The sequence below is a fragment of the Anneissia japonica genome, unplaced genomic scaffold, assembly GCF_011630105.1.
Source record: "Anneissia japonica isolate Jap-2015-1 unplaced genomic scaffold, ASM1163010v1 scaffold573_len2283161_cov171, whole genome shotgun sequence".
Lineage (NCBI taxonomy): Eukaryota > Metazoa > Echinodermata > Crinoidea > Comatulida > Comatulidae > Anneissia > Anneissia japonica.
Genome location: NW_022719802.1, coordinates 1377260 through 1397810, shown reverse-complemented (window position 1 = coordinate 1397810; position 20551 = coordinate 1377260). Strand labels below are relative to the sequence as shown.

The 20551-nt window shown below is 35.5% G+C and overlaps 1 protein-coding gene across 2 annotated transcripts; it reads left to right on the top strand.

Annotated features, from left to right (window-relative positions):
- The first annotated feature begins 4457 nt into the window (after positions 1-4457).
- LOC117110978 (uncharacterized amino acid permease YhdG-like) lies at positions 4458-20472 on the top strand. Of its 2 annotated transcripts, none has more exons than XM_033253830.1 (3): positions 4458-6106; positions 13649-13757; positions 15866-20472. In XM_033253830.1, exons 1-3 carry the CDS (start codon positions 4538-4540, stop codon positions 16030-16032), a joined length of 1845 nt encoding a protein of 614 aa, XP_033109721.1. In that variant the 5' UTR covers positions 4458-4537; the 3' UTR covers positions 16033-20472. The 2 variants fall into 2 exon arrangements, with proteins under 2 accessions (XP_033109721.1, XP_033109722.1); XM_033253831.1 differs by lacking the exon at positions 4458-6106 and adding an exon at positions 11049-13297.
- Positions 20473-20551: the final 79 nt, after the last annotated feature.

The window sequence follows — 20551 nt, the reverse complement described above, 5'->3', positions numbered from 1 at the left end:
CTTGGATACATTTGTTTTTGTTTTGTTGTTTTTTTTAAATCAAGATGAAGAAATATCAGCATATACAGGTCTCCCTCCATTTAAAGACGACTTTGGGGACTGGGATTTCCATGGTCTTTAGCAGAATTGGTCTCTAATTAGCAGGCGCGTAACATGGGTCTTGGGTAAGAGGAGGCAAAGGTAATAATTTTCCCGGTTAGTAATTTATCATACCCACCCCACCCCCTCCCCATATAGTAAACAATACGACATAGGGCTTATCTTATTTATAATATAGGCCACACACGTGTGTTTGAAACTAAACTCTTTCACCATCAATACACATTGATGCCCTTCTTTTAGGTAAAACGATCTGTCTTAAATGTTCTTTCTATTTGAGTTGGGACTATATGTGTTATATAACTTAGAAGGCAAAGGAAGACAAGCACAAGTTCTCACATCCAGAAATGCGAAAAAATTTATTTTTTAGTTTAGGGCTTATGTTATATAATAATAATAATAATAATAATAATAATAATAATAATAATAATAATAATAATAATAATAATAATAGTGTAGTTTTATATAGCGCACATATCCATCTAATGTAAGATGCTCAGGGAGCTTGATATGTGGACTAGGAACTCGATCAATGACTTTCTTCGCCGCCCCTAAGGGTCCCTTCGTGTCTGTGCTACCCGGTTACCCGGTACCAGCAACTCTCGTCGTCCACCATATATGCCCTTTGAAACTGAATATAAGCATTTTCATTATGGCTTTATTTATTACAAACATATTTTTTCACCATCATTACACATTGAGGCCCTTCTGTAAAACGATCTACCTTAAATTTTCTTTCTTGAGTTTGGGACTATTATGTGTTTAAATAACTTAGAAGGCTAACTCTAAAATATGCGCGCAAAGCGGGCAAAAATTGTTTGCGGTCTTAATCCTAATTTCTAATTTCGTCGGAATTGATCGAAACTCCCCCAAAAATGTGCAATTTCTGAGAGGAAATTGGCCTACTTTAACAACAAAAAAATGCGTAATTTTTGAAATTTTTGGCCACATTCAGGGGGTGAAAAGGGCAATTATCAAGGGGTGGGGAAAGATTTTCCACAGATGGATATTTTCTCCTAGTCTCCCGGTGGTTATGCCACTGCGGAGAACATCTGGTAGCTTAGATCAAAGGAGCTTTATGGACACTTTTTGAAGTGAAGCAGGGGTTTGCAGGGTTTTCTGAGTCTGGTCATTATGATAGGCCTATCTTTCTTTTTTATTCTTGTCTTTATTTTTCTCTTCTCATTTTCTTTTTCTTTTTATTTTCCTTTCCTTTTCTTTTCCCTTTCTTTGTCTTTCCCTCCCTCTCCCAACTTTCTTTTCTCTTATTACCCAGCCCAGTACGACAGCTTGGTCAGCCCGGTAAAAACCGTCAAGGGGAGGGGGGGCAGTGTGCCCCCTGCTCCCCACCCCCGCCTGTTACGCCACTGCTAATTAGAACAATAAAGATTTAAAAAATGTGAAAATTGTGATTGGAGATGGTCTTTAATTGGAGGGGTCTTTAATTAGGGGGACACCTGTATTATTCTAAGCAAGGATTTTGGAGATTTGGAAATAATCAAAAGATTACAGGAATAAAGCTATGTTTCCTGAAATGGAATAGGTACCAATGGTTGTTCAGATAGTTTTAAACGCATTGGCAATGCGACAGTAAATACAATAGTAGAAATCACTTATTATAGGATTGTGCTGGTACTAATAAATGCATATCGGTAATTCATTACATCCAGCCTTACTAAACATCCAAAAAGCATTTGATTGTGTAATAAGAGAATGGTCTCCAATGCATGATCAAACACAAGTGTTAAAGGGTCAAGCCAAATGATGTGACATGCTGCAACTACATACATTTCTGATTATTAATACTTAACTTCTGAACAACATACAGAACTAATGACCTGCCGGACGGCATGTTTGCTTTATGATGTTAAAAAAACAAAAAATTGAACAAGGTGTAAAAAAGTTTGTGTTTTGTAACCAGGTTTATTGTGTACCCTTGTTTAAAAATACAAATTAATGACGTTTGCTTTGGGAGTATATTTCGGCCTGATAATGTAGTTCTGCTAAACGTGAAATATCTGGCGAGGTCGTTCTTATTCAATTTCATGAGAAAAGACAATCTGGTTTAAGTACAATACTATTTACTGGAAACGAGTGGACATTTACAAGTTTAGAACGTTTCTATTAGATTTTGCAGCTTTTGTAGCAAATTGTGTACATAGTGAGACCCTATGGTCGGCCAGTCTCTCCAGTCCAAGATGCGAAAGGGCATCACCATAACTAGTGAATTCATCGGCCAGAATGCACCGACAAACCCGAGTTTGGATGCGCTCAATCGCCATTCAATTGAAACCGGCTCTCCTCAATGACCACAAAATTAAATGTTTACAATTGGCTTTGGCAATGATAGCGTCAGTATTACTTGACCACTTGAGGTCACTATCAAACACTACCCCCAGTAACTTTACTGAGTTTACAACAGGAAGAGTTTCATTGAGATGTGGAGGCGACGACCAAAGCTAAATCTAATATCACTTTGCATTTTGGAAAGGTTAAGCTTAAGTTCATTATCATTGGTCCAGTTGTAAAGGGTGTCGAGTACTGATTGTTTATTAGCTTAGTATGAGAAACGCTGTCATCATCAAATTCTGGAAGAATGTCTAAGTCAAAAATTGTAAAAAATGGTTGTGTGTTCATGAACACCGGATCCAAAACATTTCCATCGCTTTTGGGTCTTTGGAGATTTATTGGCGATTTATGGAAATTACGGTATATGCTATACAATGTTATATATGTTTAATCGTTTGTGCTAGATCTATTTTTGAAAGTATAAATATAAATAAATAGTTACCTTCGATTATGCTCTTTTAAAATGGTGAAAGGGCTTAATAACATATTTTAAACAAGTATGTAATTATTTGGCCTTTTCATATTTTAATCTGTAAGTTTATATTTCTTATGTTTGATGGTACCGAAAAAGAAATCAAATCAAAATCAAATGGGCTAACTCAATCTACAAACTGATGGACACCTCTCACCAATTTTGTTAGAGAGTTAATCTCTACTATCAAAGAGGTTTCTATGATGAATGGTGAAAAGAATTATAAGTGGTAAATCATTCCGCCCAGATTACGCCAATCTGAACGAAAACTCATATCTCGTGAAGTATAGGCATTGATTACACAGTTGATTTTATTTTTTATCTCTAATGAATCTTAAATTTTGTTTTATAAAAAAAAAAGCAAAAAAAAAAGCTTGTAAATTTTGTTTTGTAAAAAAAAAAAATTGTAATGAGATAACTAATTGCTAACTCAACTAGACATTTTCGTTTTGTGTGTCCTATTCATTAACGGTATCATGTCTAATAATTATAATTGAAGTTAGTGATTACTAATTTAACAATCAAATTTATATTTGGCAAATAGGTCATCCTCTCGCCAGATAATAGATAGAAAGGTATCAAACATGTGCAATTTTGTTTCGTATTATTGATCTTGTTTTATTATGGTATTTATCAGGTAATTTCAATAGTGTTTTGTTGTTACAATGTAAAGATGCACTAAAACGCGTACTTCCTATAGTAAATGCTATGATTATTAATGCAGTGAAGTGAAGACAAAGAACATAATATACCGTAGTCACTTTCAATGAATTGTGCGGGCATTGCATCAGAGTTTGCTACGTTGCACTACTCGTAAACATATGGCTATGAAATTCTTACTAATTAACCAGTTTCAAAATGTAGAGGGTACTTAACGGTATACTGGGATGCACGAATATGTGATGGTCGAATAGGTCTATGTGTTGATGTAAACATACCAACTACCTACTGAAAAAATGGAAATAGAATATAAAATAAATAAACACTTTTCGTACTTCAAGCGTATTGTTTACAGATTGAAAATATGTAAAATAAGAAAAGACTATCGATTACACTGTAATACGCTCATTGTCATGACCTCTGCCGCAATATTTACACGACATTATAGTACAAATGTAAAACACATCATCGTCATTATCATTATCATCATAATCACAATCATAATCATCATCATTATCGTAACCATCACCACCTCCACCATACTCATCATCATGTTGGCGCTGTGAGACCTCCTTAAAAGGCGCTTTAGAAATGTGCTATCATTATTGTTTTTATTTTATTATAATTATCAAGCCCAAACGAACCTTTTTTGCCATAGCCCTACCGACATAATATCTAAAGAGGCAGCACTTTTATAATTTTTGGTAAAAGATTTATTTACAAACGCATTCTTTTTCAAATAATTAGTATCATATCCTCCAATATAGCCTTGTAAATCATAATTAGTTTTAGTTTTACAGCGCATGCGTTAAGGGATGTCGTAAAAATTGCCTACAGGAATCAATGCAACAGATTTTCTCCCGTGCGTACAATTCAACAGACAACTACACGTATTGACCCTTGCACAGACAGGTATAAACTTAGTCTTTATAGGCCTAATACAAATTTGCTGTTACGATGGAAACGCTAAAAAAAATCAAGGAAAATATAAACCGTAGAAGGATTTTACATGTCAACACGTTGGATACCGACCTAAATAGGTATATGACAACATTTGACTTGGTCTCTTTAGGTATATCTCATACTATGGGTATTGGTATATTTATATTGGTCGGTTCTGTAGCTAAAACGTTAGCAGGCCCAGCCGTCGCTCTTTCTATCTTGATATCAGCGATATGTGCCCTACTGTCTGCTCTCAATTACGCAGAGTTGGGCAGTCGAGTCCCCAGATCCGGAAGTGCATATGTATATGTATACATGGTGGCCGGTGAGATTTGGGCTTTTGCAATAGGTTGGACTATGCTTTTGGAATACATAGCAGCTACTACTAGCGTTGCATCTACCTTTTCCATGGTACTTGATACAACTTTCAATGGACTTATTAAGAATGTTACAGTTCATCTTCTGCTGAGTGGACACGAATGGCAGTCGCCCTACTTCGTCCACTACCCAAATATAATAGCCGGTATGTTCATCTGTTTATTTATTGTTATTCTATTAAGCGGAATTGGCAGTTCCTCAAAGTTCATAAATATCATGGTGTATTCTTTGATAGCCATTTTGTTGGTGTTCATCGGATACAGTTTACAGTATATCGATATATCAAATTGGAGCAACTATGGAGGATTTATGCCGACCGGAATGCTAGGTGTAATAGCGGGAGCTGCAAAAGTATTTTTTCTTTTTGGAAGTTTCGAAGTCATTTGTGCATCAAGTGAAGAATGCAGAGATCCTATAAAGAGTGTACCAATTGCACTGGTATTGTGTATTGTAGTCTATGCTATTTTTGCAATGATATGTGGGTTGTGCCTTACTTTGGTTGTTCCTTGGACGGAAATCAGTCAGGCGTCACCAATTTCTGAAGCATTTATGCAATATGGAGACGTTTTCCCAACATACCTGGTAACTGTAGGTATGCTTTTTGGGATTACAGGGTCTGGATTTACCGGTATGTATGGATTGACCAGGCTTGTGTACGCAATAGCTGTTGACAAACTTCTGTTCTCGTTCCTAGCCAATCTCTCACACAATCGAGTGCCAGCAGCTTCAGTAATAGTCGCGGGAATAATTTCTTTAATCGTGGCCCTCTTTCTACCATTCGATTCCCTTGTGGATCTGTTAAATATTGGTAGTATCTCATCATACCTTGCTGTGGCTGCATTGGTTGTTATTCTCCGCTACAGGCCAATACAAGAAAATGATATGTTCTTCAAATTAGACCAAGAGAAAACAATATGTGAAGACACACCAGAGAGTAATAGAAAGTCGGTAATAGGCGGTACTTTGAAAAAGCAATTCAAATGTCTGCATTTTCTTGAAAGTCAGATTCCCGGACGAGTAGTGGTGATTTGTCTTGGCACATTCATCATATGTTCCTGGTGTTGTTTCCTCGCTGTCTTCAAATATCATACAGTCCTAGGTGAAGGTCCAACTCTGATATTAATCTTCGTATTCTCACTTGGTTCTGTTGGAAGTGTTGGTATTATACTGCTGCACCATCAAAACAACGACGATCCTCCGATAAAAGTAAGTGTATATACAATTCAATTCATCTTTTAATGCGGAATTTTCTATCTATATACAAACATAAATAAAAGAAACAACTTAAACTACAGCGCATCAATGTCATACTTAAAAAAAGAGAAACGGATTGCATGATGAGGGATGTCATAATTTGAAGTAAGGATCATGAATTGGCAGGCAAACATTTTAACCAACAAGAAACAGCTCCCCTTATGAAGTATATTGTTATAAACGTTGCCTTATTATTTTCTTTTTAATAATAATAAAAAAAAAAACCACGCGTGGAGGCGCCGTGGGTGCAGATCTTGGTGGTAGTAGCAAATATTCAAACTGTAGATTAACAAGCTCATGAGAATACTTAAGGATGATTAATACCTTTATAATATTTCATTCATCATCATCAGTTAGGAATATCAAAATGCTAATGGATCTCTCATAAAGCCTCTAAAAATGCTCGTAACTTGGGTTTCACATTTGACTCCACACTGGAATTAAGTTCTCAAGTGAGTAAGGTATGTAGTAGTGTACGGTACAATTTGCGTAACTTGTGGAGGATTCGAAGATTTGTTAATCAAGATACTTGTCATATGCAGCAGTTAGAGCCCTCGTACTATGATCGCGAATTGACTATTGTAACTCACTCTATGGTGGTCTCTTCAAGAAAGACATTGATAGACTGCAGAAATTGCGAAACTCTGCTGCTCGCTTAGTCTTTTCATGTGATCCTCGTACACACTCTGCTCCTCTCATCGATGAACTTCATTGGCTGCGAGTTAAATCGAATTATTTTCAAAATTATTCTCACTGTTCACAAATGTATGGTTTTTCTCCTAACTATTTATATGGTTTTCTCGACCAACATATCCCTACACGTACAACACGTTTTTCTTCGTCTGTACATTTCATTAACCACGTTACAACAAGAGAATTGGAGGTTTTTCATTTCCTTGTTATGCTTCTAAACTTTGGAATAATCTTCCAACTGACCTAGAGATATCTGAGATCCTAATCTTTTTAAACGTGCACTCTCAAGACTTACATTTTTTGCCTAAGTCTCTTTTTGCTGCTTTTTCCTTTTGTGTTTTTATTGTTGTAATCTGTTTATTTGTCTTTGTTGTTTGTGTGACTGTATGTGATGCTTCGGGTTCCTGAATAATGACTGATTTTATGCCTACCATTGTTTTCTTGAATTATTGAGGCTTGGATTGCACGTCATAACCGCAAGGGAAAGGCGCAATGTAAACACCCAATACCAGTATCAGTACCATAACCATGGAGGACAGGAATACTATTTATACAGTAACATCTAAAAAGGTAACATTTAAAAAGCAATATGAATTTTTCAGATACAACACATTAACTTTAATAATGATCATGGGCGCAAAGGGGGGGGGGGGGTACAGGGAACACATTTTAAGGGGTTGGTTCCTCCACCTTTTGGCCGTAATGTAAATTCATAAGTCAGGAAGATGAATGGAAATTGTTAAAATGAAATGCGTAAATGATCCACATTTAACAAAAGAGCTCTGTGTACAGCCAGAGTATATCTTATCTTAAAGCAAGATACCAATATTGCTGCTCACAAACATCTGAATTACCTCTGATACAAGACGCGATTGTGCGTGCCTTTATTATAATTTGAGAAGTAGGCCTATGAGAAAGAACCTTTTAAAGAAAAAAATGATTTTCGGCACAATCGCTATGGCTTAATTAACTAAAGTAAAGTAAATACATCAAAAACAGTGTTTTTAAGTTTTATTGTCTATGCTGCCTCACAGCGATTAATTAGATCTCCATGATTGCCGAAAATCGCCGTATTTAGTGCTGATTCTAGGTCTTCTACATTCATTCCTATACTGTTGAGAAATCAAGTTCAACAGTTTTTTTTTCAGTCCAACAGATTTCTTTCTTGACAATGATTTCATTGCGCTTTTGTCTCATCTTGATATTTCAATAGTTATTAATTGCTTTCTTGAAAATGAAACGGAAGTCTAAGCGTTTGAAGCAGTTAAATTTGTCAAGTTTTTGCACCAAGTCACAAATTGTTGAAACGGGTATACGGTAGGTTAGCACACATGATTAAAAGTATTGCCTTGTCCAGTGCTTTTGCGCGAATCCAGACCTCACGATGCCTGTTGGATACTTAGTACCGGTACTGTATCTTGTGAAACGGATCCCCTAACAATCAGACAATGGGCGGAACTAGAGCTTCAATAAATTTGATAAATTTTGTTGTTGTGGATGATGATGATGATGATGATAATGATGATGATTATGATTATAATAATAGTAATGACAACGGCACGTTTTCAAGGGATTATTGAGTGCAAAGTGAGCCCATGGTTATGGACAGGAAACCACAAAAGGCCCCCTGGTCGGAGTGCAGGTGCGAAGGCCCCGGCAAAAATATACAGTGGATTCGATGTTGTGGTAAACTAATTTGAGTGGTTTCTATATTTAATCATTTATAACATCTTCAGAACAAATCAAGCAATTAGGAAGACAGGAACTTATGCAAGCTTGGCCAGGGAGCCACCACCTTGATCTTGCAGCGAAAAGCCCTGCAAAATTTCTGTAGGCCTACTTTTGAAGAACTAAAAGACTAATTTTAATGATTTCTGCAAGTCCTCATATAATAACTTTATTTGAAAAATACACTTTTGAATCAGTGGCACACGTCATGCGGTGCGTTCACAATAAAACTATATAAAAAAAAGCATTTAAAACCATTCAAAATTATTTAAAATACAAGCAAAACAGGAACGGGTAAAATGTGCAAAAGGATTAAATTTGGATTATTTGGATTAAGTCAACTTTAAAATTTACCCGAAGCTACATTAAAATTGGTAAAAATAAACCAACGGTGTATGGGGATCGCTAGAACCAGACAGGGTCAAGAGGAGGAGCCTGTTGGATCGTAGCTTTGGTATTGTTGGGCATTATAGGGGTTCCGATAGATTACAGTGGTTAAAATGACTATTGATTCCCCTTGTAAGTTTTATTACAGAAAATAAGACATTTTATAGTACATTTTCAATTGTCTTAATAATGTGGACCTTTTCCGGTTTGGAAGTGGAAAGGGCGGTGCGTACCATTACGTACTCATCGCACCATCCACCCCCCCCCCCCACTGACCTGGATACGGACCTGTTTTAGTCATCTTTTTTTCAGCTTAACTGTCATTATAGTTGCACTGTAGTATTTCTCGTGCTGCAATCACTTTTTGAAATATTTAGATAGTTACGAAACAAACCATTTACTCATATAATGAGTATACGAACGTTAACACAAACAATCCTGTAACTTAAAAAACGTACATCACTGCTGGCGACACAGAGAGCTTCTGGGTGTTATGAGGTAATGAATTTTCATTACCTTATAATGAGATTATATAGACTGTGTTTTTGATGAATACCGCCACTCAAATTGTGATAACAGCGGCCTAAACTGGATTTTCATTGCTAATCAGTTAAAGCCAGGAACATGTTTTGGGCCTATTTTAATCCCTTGAGGAAGACGACATGTTCGATGAACATTGACTAAAAGGAGGAGTTGTAACGAACTTTTCAGACATATCATAGATAAAACTAATGATCCATGTTAATAATATTTCAGGCAACTTCCAATTGAGTCAGTATAATCAGTTCTTTTATTTATTTCTCGCGGCTTAATTTCGTTTCATTTCACTTACAATTTTGGTTTCCAATTAACTTTTGTTAACAATCACATATATATTGCTGTTATAAATCAATCAGACCTCATAAATGGCATTCACATATTATTTTAGTTGTTTCAAGGCTTCCAAAACCATTGGTTTCATTAAACGCACTGTTAGTCGCCCTAACATTTCATCGATTTTGTACTCTACATTGTGTCGCCTTATTCTGGAATATGCCTGTCCAATTTGGAATCCATATATGAAAGTTAACATTGATATAGTTGAGAGGATTAAAAAAGACTTTACTCGATTCTTACTAGTCAACCAACATTATTTTGACAATGATCGCGTTAATTATTTAAATTATTCTTGATTAGATAAACTTCGATTACATTCTCTTGAAGAAAAGAAAAAAGCTACGGTACTTTAGTTTGGATTTCACGTGTCAACACGTTGGATACCGACTTAAAGCGATATATGACAACATTTGATTTGACCTCTTTAGGTCCTGTCTCTTATACACATCTAGATGTGGGGGAGGGGACATTCCTAATATCTCCATTTCTTTTGTTCAGTGAATACCATTAGATTTTCATTTCTCGGCCGTGTGCCAGCGTTGTGGACCCCTCCCAATAGAAATTCGTCAATGCGATTCAATTTTTCTTTTAAGAATGCGCTTTTGTCTCATCTTGATATGTCAATAGTTATTTATTGAGTCGCTTATGTCAGGGCAGACAAAAACATCAGGTATCCTTTGTTCTGACTCCACCCCCCCCCCCTTTCTTTTTTGTATGACCTTGTAAGTTTGGAGGAAATGAAGATATTATTTAGTGAAGTTAAATTCTTACATATTTATTGGTTGATCTGTTAAACCTAATTCAACAATAAACAGTGTCGAAACGTCATTACTAAACTTTTCTCAGGTTCTTATTCCAGAATCAAAATCACCCAACATTGGTTCATTAATAGATTTTCAATTTTATATGACAATTTGCAATGAATTCAGTACCACCGATATATTTTATAATAATTTAACAATTTATAAAAGAAAGATGAATCATAGCTTACATAAATGATGCTGACGCTCACGATGAGCATGATGATGACAGCAATGATGAAGAACGAGAAGGAAAGAAAATTAAGATGATGATGATACTGATAATGATGATAATATTATGATAATATGCTTAGTGACAATGGAAATGAAAATAATAATGACAATAACAATGGCAAAGACATACAAATAATCAGGGGCGGCGCTAGCGGGGATCCAGGGGGCAAGGGACCCCCGCTTGGACTCCCCTGTCAGGGAATTTCCAGCAAGAGGTCTCGGGGAAAATTGAAATCCCGACCGCCGAAAGTACTATTTAAGTATGCCTTACTAAGCTGTCAATTTAGGGATTAAAAACTGTTTAGTGCGAGCAGTGCTACCGTATGTACGAGGTGCTGTATACTAGCACGATCGTATGGGTTGCGGTGGTAAAGCCAGATCTTCTCCGACAGGGGGCTGGTACCTCCGACAAGTGGTAAGTACCCCCGACAGGGGGCCTCTTGACCTGCATGGTTTTCTATCAATTTATCATTTTAAATAAAGAATATTCAATACAATTTTTCTCCGAGGAGGAGGAGGGGGAAAACCCCTTGTCGGGGAGCTTGGACCCCTCTTCGGAGAATTCCTGGCGCCGCCTCTGCAAATATTGACATAGCTTGTAAATTTGACCTATTTTTAAATTTCTGATTTCATCGGCTATTGTTAAAATTAAGCTTTGCTACGGCTTTTATTTGACCTAATATTAAGCACAGTGTAACCGGTAATGCACTAGTGCCCATGAATAAGCACTTGAATAACTGACAAACTCGATTGTATTTTTCAAGCATCACTTAACAAATTGACTATTATTTAGGCCTATAATACCGTAGCCCCAATGCCATACCTTTCACCACCACTTGTTTGGAGATAGAGTCAATCTGTAATAATGGAGTTGCTGAGAGGTTTCAAAGAAAATGTTAACCGTCGCAGGATTTTACGTGTCAACACGTTGGACACCGACTTAAAGCGATATATGACAACATTTGATTTGACCTCTTTAGGTCTATCTCATAATATGGGTATTGGTATATTTATATTGGTCGGTTCTGTAGCAAACACTTTAGCAGGCCCAGCCGTCACTCTTTCTATCTTGATAGCAGCGATCTGTGCCCTACTGTCTGCTCTCAATTACGCAGAGTTGAGCAGTCGAGTCCCGAGATCTGGAAGTGCATATGTATATGTATACATGGTGGCCGGTGAGATATGGGCTTTTGTCATAGGTTGGGCAATGATTTTGGAATATATGGCAGCTACTACTAGCGTTGCATCTACCTTTTCCATGATACTTGACACAACTTTCAATGGATTTATGAAGAATATCACAGTTGATTTGTTGCTGCGTGGACACGAATGGCAGTCACCCTACTTCGTTCATTACCCAAATATAATAGCCGGTATGTTCATCTGTTTATATACTCTTGTACTATTATGTGGTATCAGCAGTTTCTCAAAGTTTATAAATGTTATGATATATTTCTTGATGGCAGTTTTGATTGTGTTCATCGGATACAGTTTGCAGTATATCGATGTATCAAATTGGAGCAACTATGGAGGATTTATGCCAACTGGAATGCTAGGTGTAATAGCGGGAGCTGCAAAACTATTTTTTCTTTTTGGAAGTTTTGAAGTCATTTGTACATCAAGTGAAGAATGCAAAGATCCTATGAAGAGTATACCAATTGCACTGGTATTGTGTATTGTAGTCTATGCTATTTTTGCAATTGCATCTGGAATGTGCCTTACTTTGATTGTTCCTTGGACGGAAATCAATCATTTTTCACCCATTCCAGAAGCGTTTATGCAATATGGAGACGTATTTCCAACATACCTGATAACCATAGGAATCCTTTTTGGGATTACAGGGTGTGGACTCACAAGTATGTATGGAGTCACCAGACTTACCTATGCAATGGCAGTTGACAAACTTCTGTTTTCGTTTCTAGCAAGTGTCTCTCGCAATCAAGTACCTATAGCTTCAACAATTGTCTCGTTTGTAGTAACATTTTTCGTCGCCTTACTTATACCATTTGATTCCCTTGTCGATCTATTGAATATCGGTAGCATTACGTCATACCTTGTTGTGGCTGCATTAGTGGTAATTCTCCGCTACAGGCCTGTTCAAGAAAACAGTATGTTCTTCAAAATAGACAAGGGGGAGACAGCCTCGGAAAAGGAAAATGAACCAGTAATAATAGGCGGTACATTGAAAGAGAAATTCAAATATCTGCATTTTCTTGAAAGTCAGATTCCAGGACGAGTGGTAGTGATTTGTCTTGCCATATTCATCATATGTTCATGGTGTTTTTTGCTTATTTTCTTCAAATATTCAACACTCATAAATAAAGGACTAACCCTGATTTTGATGTCAGTACTCTCTATAATATCGATTGTAAGTGTTGGTATCATACTGCTGCACCATAAAAATAACGACGACCCCCCTATAAAGGTAAGTTTTGAAGCGCTCTCGTCTTTAGGAAAAGGCTGTATCTCCGTTTCACGGTGTGCTTCGAAAACTAGTGTTGTATCGGCATACCGTATAGTGTGAATTCGATTTCGGTAGGAAGTGCAGTACTTAAACAATTTTATAATTGCTTTAAAATCTCCGATTCCCAACCCAAATGTGTGATGAGTAGTCTCGGTATATATATCTGTCTCTTATACACATCTAATATATATATATATGTGTGTGTGTGTGTGTGTGTGTATGTAAGTATATGTATATATATATATATATATACTGTATGTTATTAATATTATATATATTATATATTAATAATATTAGTGATTTTTGTTACAGGTTCCATGGGTTCCGTTTGCTCCATTTATCTCTATCCTGTGCAACATTTGTCTCTTGGTGAATATTCCAGCCGAATCCTGGTCGAAATTTCTTGTCTGGTTGTTAGCAGGTTTGTATTCTTGAGATATTATAGATAAGTAAATTGTTGAATGGCAATACATTAATAAATATCTTCTCTACACTAATGATGGAAGGAAGGAGTATTTTGGTGTGAATCTCACACAAATGGTAACCCACTAAGTCCGACGAATTATTTCCAGTGTGGTCCTTCTGGTGGTGAATTGGAGGCAGTACACCGGGAGACAATCCCTACTATTTTCCGAAAAGCTTACTGTGTTCATATGTAAACATTGGATATTTTGCACACGGGATCAGCGGCTTAAAGGTCTTATCCGAAAGACGGTGCACTATCGCAACTTGTATTTCAGCCCTCCAGCTAAAACACAAGCAGAGCAGTAATGCCAATTGACCGGAGATCTAGAGATCTCCACAGTTCAGCGCACACACTGTGGCTGCCACCAGTTTATAAATTGTATTTTATCTAATTTTGGCTATTATTTGATAAAAAAAAAAAAAAAAAGGCGAAATAAATGAAATGAAATAAAATGTATTGGGGCAAATGCAGTTTTCTTCTCATTACATCCTTCCACTTCATTACTATTCTGCTTATCATTTTAATGGTCATTAATTTTTATTTTAATTGTGAGAGCGTTATCTCTAAATCGAGAAGAATGTACCACCTTCACTTTATAGTCACTATATAACTGTAAAACATCGTTTATGTACTGCTTAAATCTTAATGGGGAGGAAACACAACCAAAACACACCCAAATATATCTATGTTGTCATTATTTTAAGATAATTCATACTCTAATTGTAACCATCCCTAAACAACAATAGAATAGTGACACAGGGTTTATATTAGAAGTATCATGATTTGTACTGTAAAACAAATTAATAGTAAAGCCAGGCCCCGGAGAAAAAATAATATGCTGCACAACTGATTTTTCTAGGACATAATGATGGTGGTTGAGACGAAAAACGGAAACTTCAATGAGATTATTAATGGCAGATTTTTGAATATTCAAAAACTGGGGGAACGGTGGAAAAAATGGTGGTTACTGTTTTTTTTTTTTGTTTTTTTTTGTTTTTTTTTTGAGAAAAATTAATTAGTGTGAATGTCACCCCATAAATTGACAAGGCCATTTTTATTCTACGTTTCGCTATTTTTAAGCATTATCAGGAACGACGCCTAAATGCGTCTGTTTACACTATGACGATAACGATCAACGATAAAAAGCCAAAAAGCAATTGTTTATGTAGAAAATAAAAGAAATGTTCACACTAGCACGATTCGATAACGATTTATTGTGTATATGATAAAAAAAAATAATTTTACAAATCAAATCAAATATCGTCAAAATCGTATGGTACTACTACGATTTTATCGTTTTCCCATGATCATGATGTTATTTGATTTGATTTGTGAAATAATTATTAAATTTTTTTTTTCGTATACACGATAAATCGCTATCGAATCGTGCTAGTGTGAACATTTCTCTTATTTATTTTATTTTCTACATGAACAATTTTCTATAAGAAAGCCTAAATGCCTGTTTACACTATGACGATAGCGACCAACGATAAAAAGCTAAAAAGCAATTGTTCATATAAAAAATAACACAAAATAAATCGTTTGTACTACTACGATTTTATCTTTTTTGAAATAAATTCATTTGGATCCAAATATAATTTGTATGAAATTTTTCATTAGTGTTGATCCAGCAAAATAAAAACCAATAGTACTCACACTACGTTTCGCGAACGATCCGTTCGCTTTTTCAAGTAGACTGGTGATGTTATTTCCAGTCTGGTATGACGTCACCTCGGTGTTGTTGAGGTCTATTGTGAGTACTATTGGTTTTTATTTTGCTGGATCAACACTATTGAAAAATTTCATACATACGATTTTATCGTTTTCCCATGCTTATGACGTCATTTGATTCTATTTGTGAAAATATTGTATTATCGTATACACGATAAATCGTAATCGAATCGTGCTAGTGTGAAAACTTCTCTAATTTCTTTTATTTTCTATATGAAAAATTCCTTTTTAGCTTCTTATCGCTGATCGCTATAGTGATACTGTAAACAGGCCTTTATTCTTTCTGGGGGTTTTTTGTGTGAATTTTCATTGCGTTTATTCTTATTACTTAGGTTTGATTATATATTTCTGCTATGGTTACCATCACAGCAACGCAGTGGTCGACACAAATGCTGCGATTCCGAAACAAGATTCCTCACCTCTGTTAAATGATAGTGAAGAAATTTCTAATTTTGGAACAACAGAGATGGTTGATTTACGACCTCAAGAAAAAAACTAAATGGGGAAAGGTACGAGAATACAGAAACTTATATCTCGCAGCGTCATTGTGCTGAATTGCGTATGGGTGCAGTGGTCCATGACTACCAGCCGCCGTAAAGAGGCCCCTACATGTTCACATCATTCCACAATGACAGGGGCTGAAATAAACCATAGCATCATCAACATATACTCTCGAACAAGTGCACATGAGCCAGATGACGTGTTAACTTGACCTCTATTTTAAGTCCTTATCCGAGAAGACCTGGTTTTACCAATCGAACCCTGGTCGAACGGAACGGCTCGATCCAGCACCGATGTTAAGGCTACAGTAGCTATAGCGGCCACTCGATTCGCCCGATAAGTGCATATGGCACCCTTCTAAAATCGGAAGGGGTCCACATTTGTAAGACAGTCGAGAATGTACCGAATAAACATTTTCATTTTTTGTAGTAATGATAAATAGAAAAATACCATATAGTATTTAAGTATAGGATTGCCACTGGGATGAGGTTGGTTTTGCGGGAGTGGATCCAACTGGGGTCAGGTGCATGGGATCACAGTTTCATTCTCTTTACCAACGGCAATCTTAATGCCCGAATACAGGCTTAACGATAGATTGTTGGAAAAATATTTGAAAAAAAAATTAAGATTACCTGTTAATCCTTATTACAAAAATAATAATATAGGCCTATATATTTTTTATTTAGTACATTCTCGACTGTCTTCTAATTTGGACCCTGTGCAACGCATTTAATATCATAATGGATGTATTTTTTACATTTGTTAGTATCGAGCCTGAAGGGCTCGGCCAAAAGAATGGAAGAATAATAGTTAAAATAATAATTAACAACAAATAAAGGTTAAAAACAAAAAAAAGAAAGATTAATAGAGTATTTCTTTTTTATTAGGCTATTTGGTATTAGCAGCACACAGGCAAATCTTTCTTCCAAATTGTAGTACAAATAATTGTATGTATTGCCAATAGCGTCTTGTTCTCTCTTTACGGGTCCACAGGTGTCATCTTGGTTTTGTTAGATTAGTCATCAGCGTTTGATACAATTGATCACGCTTTATTGCTGAACACTCTCAAAGAATCTTTTGACATTTCTGACAATATCTCCATTTACTATAGTACTCTTACCTTGATTCCAGGTCTTAGTGCTAATGTTGGGTCTAAATTTTCCAACACACTGTTTTTCTTTAAGCATGGTGTTCCGCAAGGTAGCGTACTTGGGCCCCTTTTGTTTATCTGCTACACTTCTGGCCTTTCTAACATCAACAAGGCATTAAATTTCATTTGCTGATGAAACATGTTGATCTTAATAACTCTACTGACATTGCATCGACTCTTTATTCAATAGTCTTGTATTTCTTCCATTATCATATGGACGACTACAATGAAACTCACGAACAACAGAACTACTTACTATACTTCCAAAATCTAGACTGAGCATTTTTTTATTCCCCTAATTCAGATATCCTTAGAGGGTTTCAATACCGTCGTCAACTACTACACGTAATTTGGGTGTACTGTTCGAAAATCATTTTACCTGTAAACCTGGATATTTTCACCTTAGACGAATTTAATCTGTTCGTCTATAAATTTCACCTTTTGTAGCTGAATCACTCGTCCATGCTTTTATCACCACTAAAATTCATTTCTGTTAACTCTCTATTAATGTGGGACTTATACTATGTTTCAGAACTCAGCAGCACGTGTTGTCTGTCTCACTAAACTTCGAGACTATATTTCACCTATCCTGAAAGACCTTCATTGGCTACCGATAAGAAAAAGTCTAAACTTTAAAATTATTCTACTCACTCATAAATGCTCATATGGATATGCTCCACACTATCTTTCTTCATCAATCTCACAACAATTATCTTTACGTTCCACAGGACTGTCAAATTCTCAGAGGTTATCTGTTAACAGTATGCTGCATGTTCGTACTGGCGAACAGTCTTTTTCTTTTGCCGCTCTATATTATACAAACTCTCCAGATTTATTATCAGGCCTTGGTCAATGCACATAACTATAGAATTATTTTAAAATAAATCACAGAGGGCTCCCATTGTTCTCTATTCAGCGCCTACAACTTTTCCAATAAGGCAACTGATTATTATGTTTATTACTATTTTTCAATTTCTATCTATGAAATCTATGATTTTGTGTATAATTTAAATGTGTTATAAAATTATTTTTTATTACTGTAGGCCTATTATTTTTAATTATTTAGTTCGTGTTATTAGCATTGTATCGTACAATTTATAATTACTCTAGTACTGGTAGGTTGTATAGTATTTAGGAATTTTAGGAATTTGATATAATTACATTGAACTCTAACCTCTGGCTGTTTTCAGGGAGAAAAAGAAAGTCTGTCATATCTACAGATTGTGGGACTGTAAAATAGATTATATTAAATAAGCATTTCAAACTCCTAAATTGTTGGAAGTTTCAAGAGTTGAGACATCAGGACGTATGTCTTTACAGTGTCCTTTTGTGGGACCTTTAGCAACAATATCCAAGCGCAAAAGTGCATTATTTAAAAGTGATAAACTGATTGAAGTATTCATATTTGTGTCATTTTTTAAATAATAAATTTACAGTGCAGTTGAATATCTATTTTACAATCTTTAGTCTTGTAATTAAATGTTGTCATTCTGAGTGATTGTATTTTATTCTTAAAAAGAAATTAAAGATTTATTCATAATCTTTCTATTTTAAAATAATCAATTTATTCATTCATTTCTAATAACAGAAACTCAAATACCATCGAAACCTAATAGATACTATGCAAATACACAGCGAAGTTTAGATATAATATTCTGTGAAAAATATATCGCTCTAAATAGCAGTAAATAATGAAATAAAATGGATAAAAATGTATCAGGGGTCATTTACAGTACTTGATGTAAAAAAAAAAAAGGAAAATGACACCCGGTTCTAACTAAACGATCTGATAAGTATCAGTTCGGTGACAAATAATAGTCAGGATAGTCATGATGACGTCACCAAAACTGATTAGGGGATTCTGATCAGATGATTGATGACTGGTGCGGGCACAGAATAGAAGTGTATCAGCATTTTATTTGTCGCTGAAACCAACGATAATAAATAGAAAAAGATAGAGCAGTTCGCGATATAGTGGAACGCCCCCATGAGAGCAATTTTCCTCCATCCGAGTGTCGGCGCTTTATCTTTGATTGGTTGGATAACTCTTTGATTCGTTTGTTTTCATTAGTTTCTCCACTTTATGAAATAATTTTCCTCCATTCTAGAGAGGGCGGACGTTCCATCAAATTTAATGCAAACTACGCGAAGAGCTAATTCTTCTGCTATTTATGTTCTTTGCCGAAACTATCATTTAGGTAGAATCGGTTGAAAATAATGCTTGGCTGCAGTTTTTTGAGATATAGTACAAACATTTTAAAAATTGATTCACAAACCCAGATTAACCAACCCAACACAATGAATGCACGCCATCGTGTCAGGATTCAATATTTCGACATTAATTTTGTCATCATCAGGAATGATGACATAATTAATGTCGAAATATTGAATTCCGACAAGATGGCGTGTATTTCGATACTTGGAGTATATCTTATCTGAGATTAATATTTTCGGTTTCAACACAAGGACATTATGTACATTTAATATACTGTATATACTGTATGTATTCGAATGAATGCCCCATTTTAAATAAAATCCTCCACCCTTTGAATAAACACCCCTTCAGAATCTCATTTAGAATAAATGCCTCCCTCGAATAAACGCCCCAAAGCATTTAGTTTTTCCTCAAATACATGCCTCCTAAAAGACTGCAAACAAAACTAAATGGAAGCAAAATCATTGTTAACACATTCTATTAATGTTCTACTCCAGTAGCTGGTTGGGATCAGTAAGTCTTTATGATAATGCAATAACACATTTTGATGATAATTATGTGTTGCTTACAGTGAGATTCATTTGAGTACAAGTATCCATTGAGTACATAAACCAAAAAATAATCTCCTCCCTCGAATAAACATCTCCCCCTCAAAAACCCTTCTCAATAATAAATGCTTCTCATTTCTCACCGGATATAAATATGGTAATTATATATAATAATACGGTACTTTAATATAATTATTAATTCAGATAGGACCCTGATAATAAAATAAGCTTCTGTGGTTTTAGAGTGGTTTTAAGCCTACAGTATATAGTCCACATATACCCAATTTTTTTTTATTCATCATTTGGCCATATATATATATTGCTAAACACACTTTTTCAGTAGCAAACCTTTTTACAAGACAAATGCACACCAGATTCTTTACAAAAAATAAGGCTCATTATGAATGCGAGCGAGTTGTTTTGGAAGGCAAGACTCTTACGCCGTCCTATACAACACTCTTCTTCAATCAGTCTAACAAATTATATAATATTAATAAATAATATGTGGCGAAGACAAGCCAAACTCCTTGCAAATCACGTTTCTGAGATAATGCTTAAAAACATGAGGGAATATCAACATTTTTGAAATTATTTTATTGCACTA

Excerpts from the sequence above, each read along its gene's own strand:
- LOC117110978 (XM_033253830.1), top strand. The coding sequence starts at position 4,538 with ATGGAAACGCTAAAAAAAATCAAGGAAAATATAAACCGTAGAAGGATT. Across the intron at positions 6,107-13,648 it reads ACGACGATCCTCCGATAAAA|GTTCCATGGGTTCCGTTTGC; the intron begins GTAAGTGTATAT and ends TTTTTGTTACAG. Across the intron at positions 13,758-15,865 it reads TCTTGTCTGGTTGTTAGCAG|GTTTGATTATATATTTCTGC; the intron begins GTTTGTATTCTT and ends CTTATTACTTAG.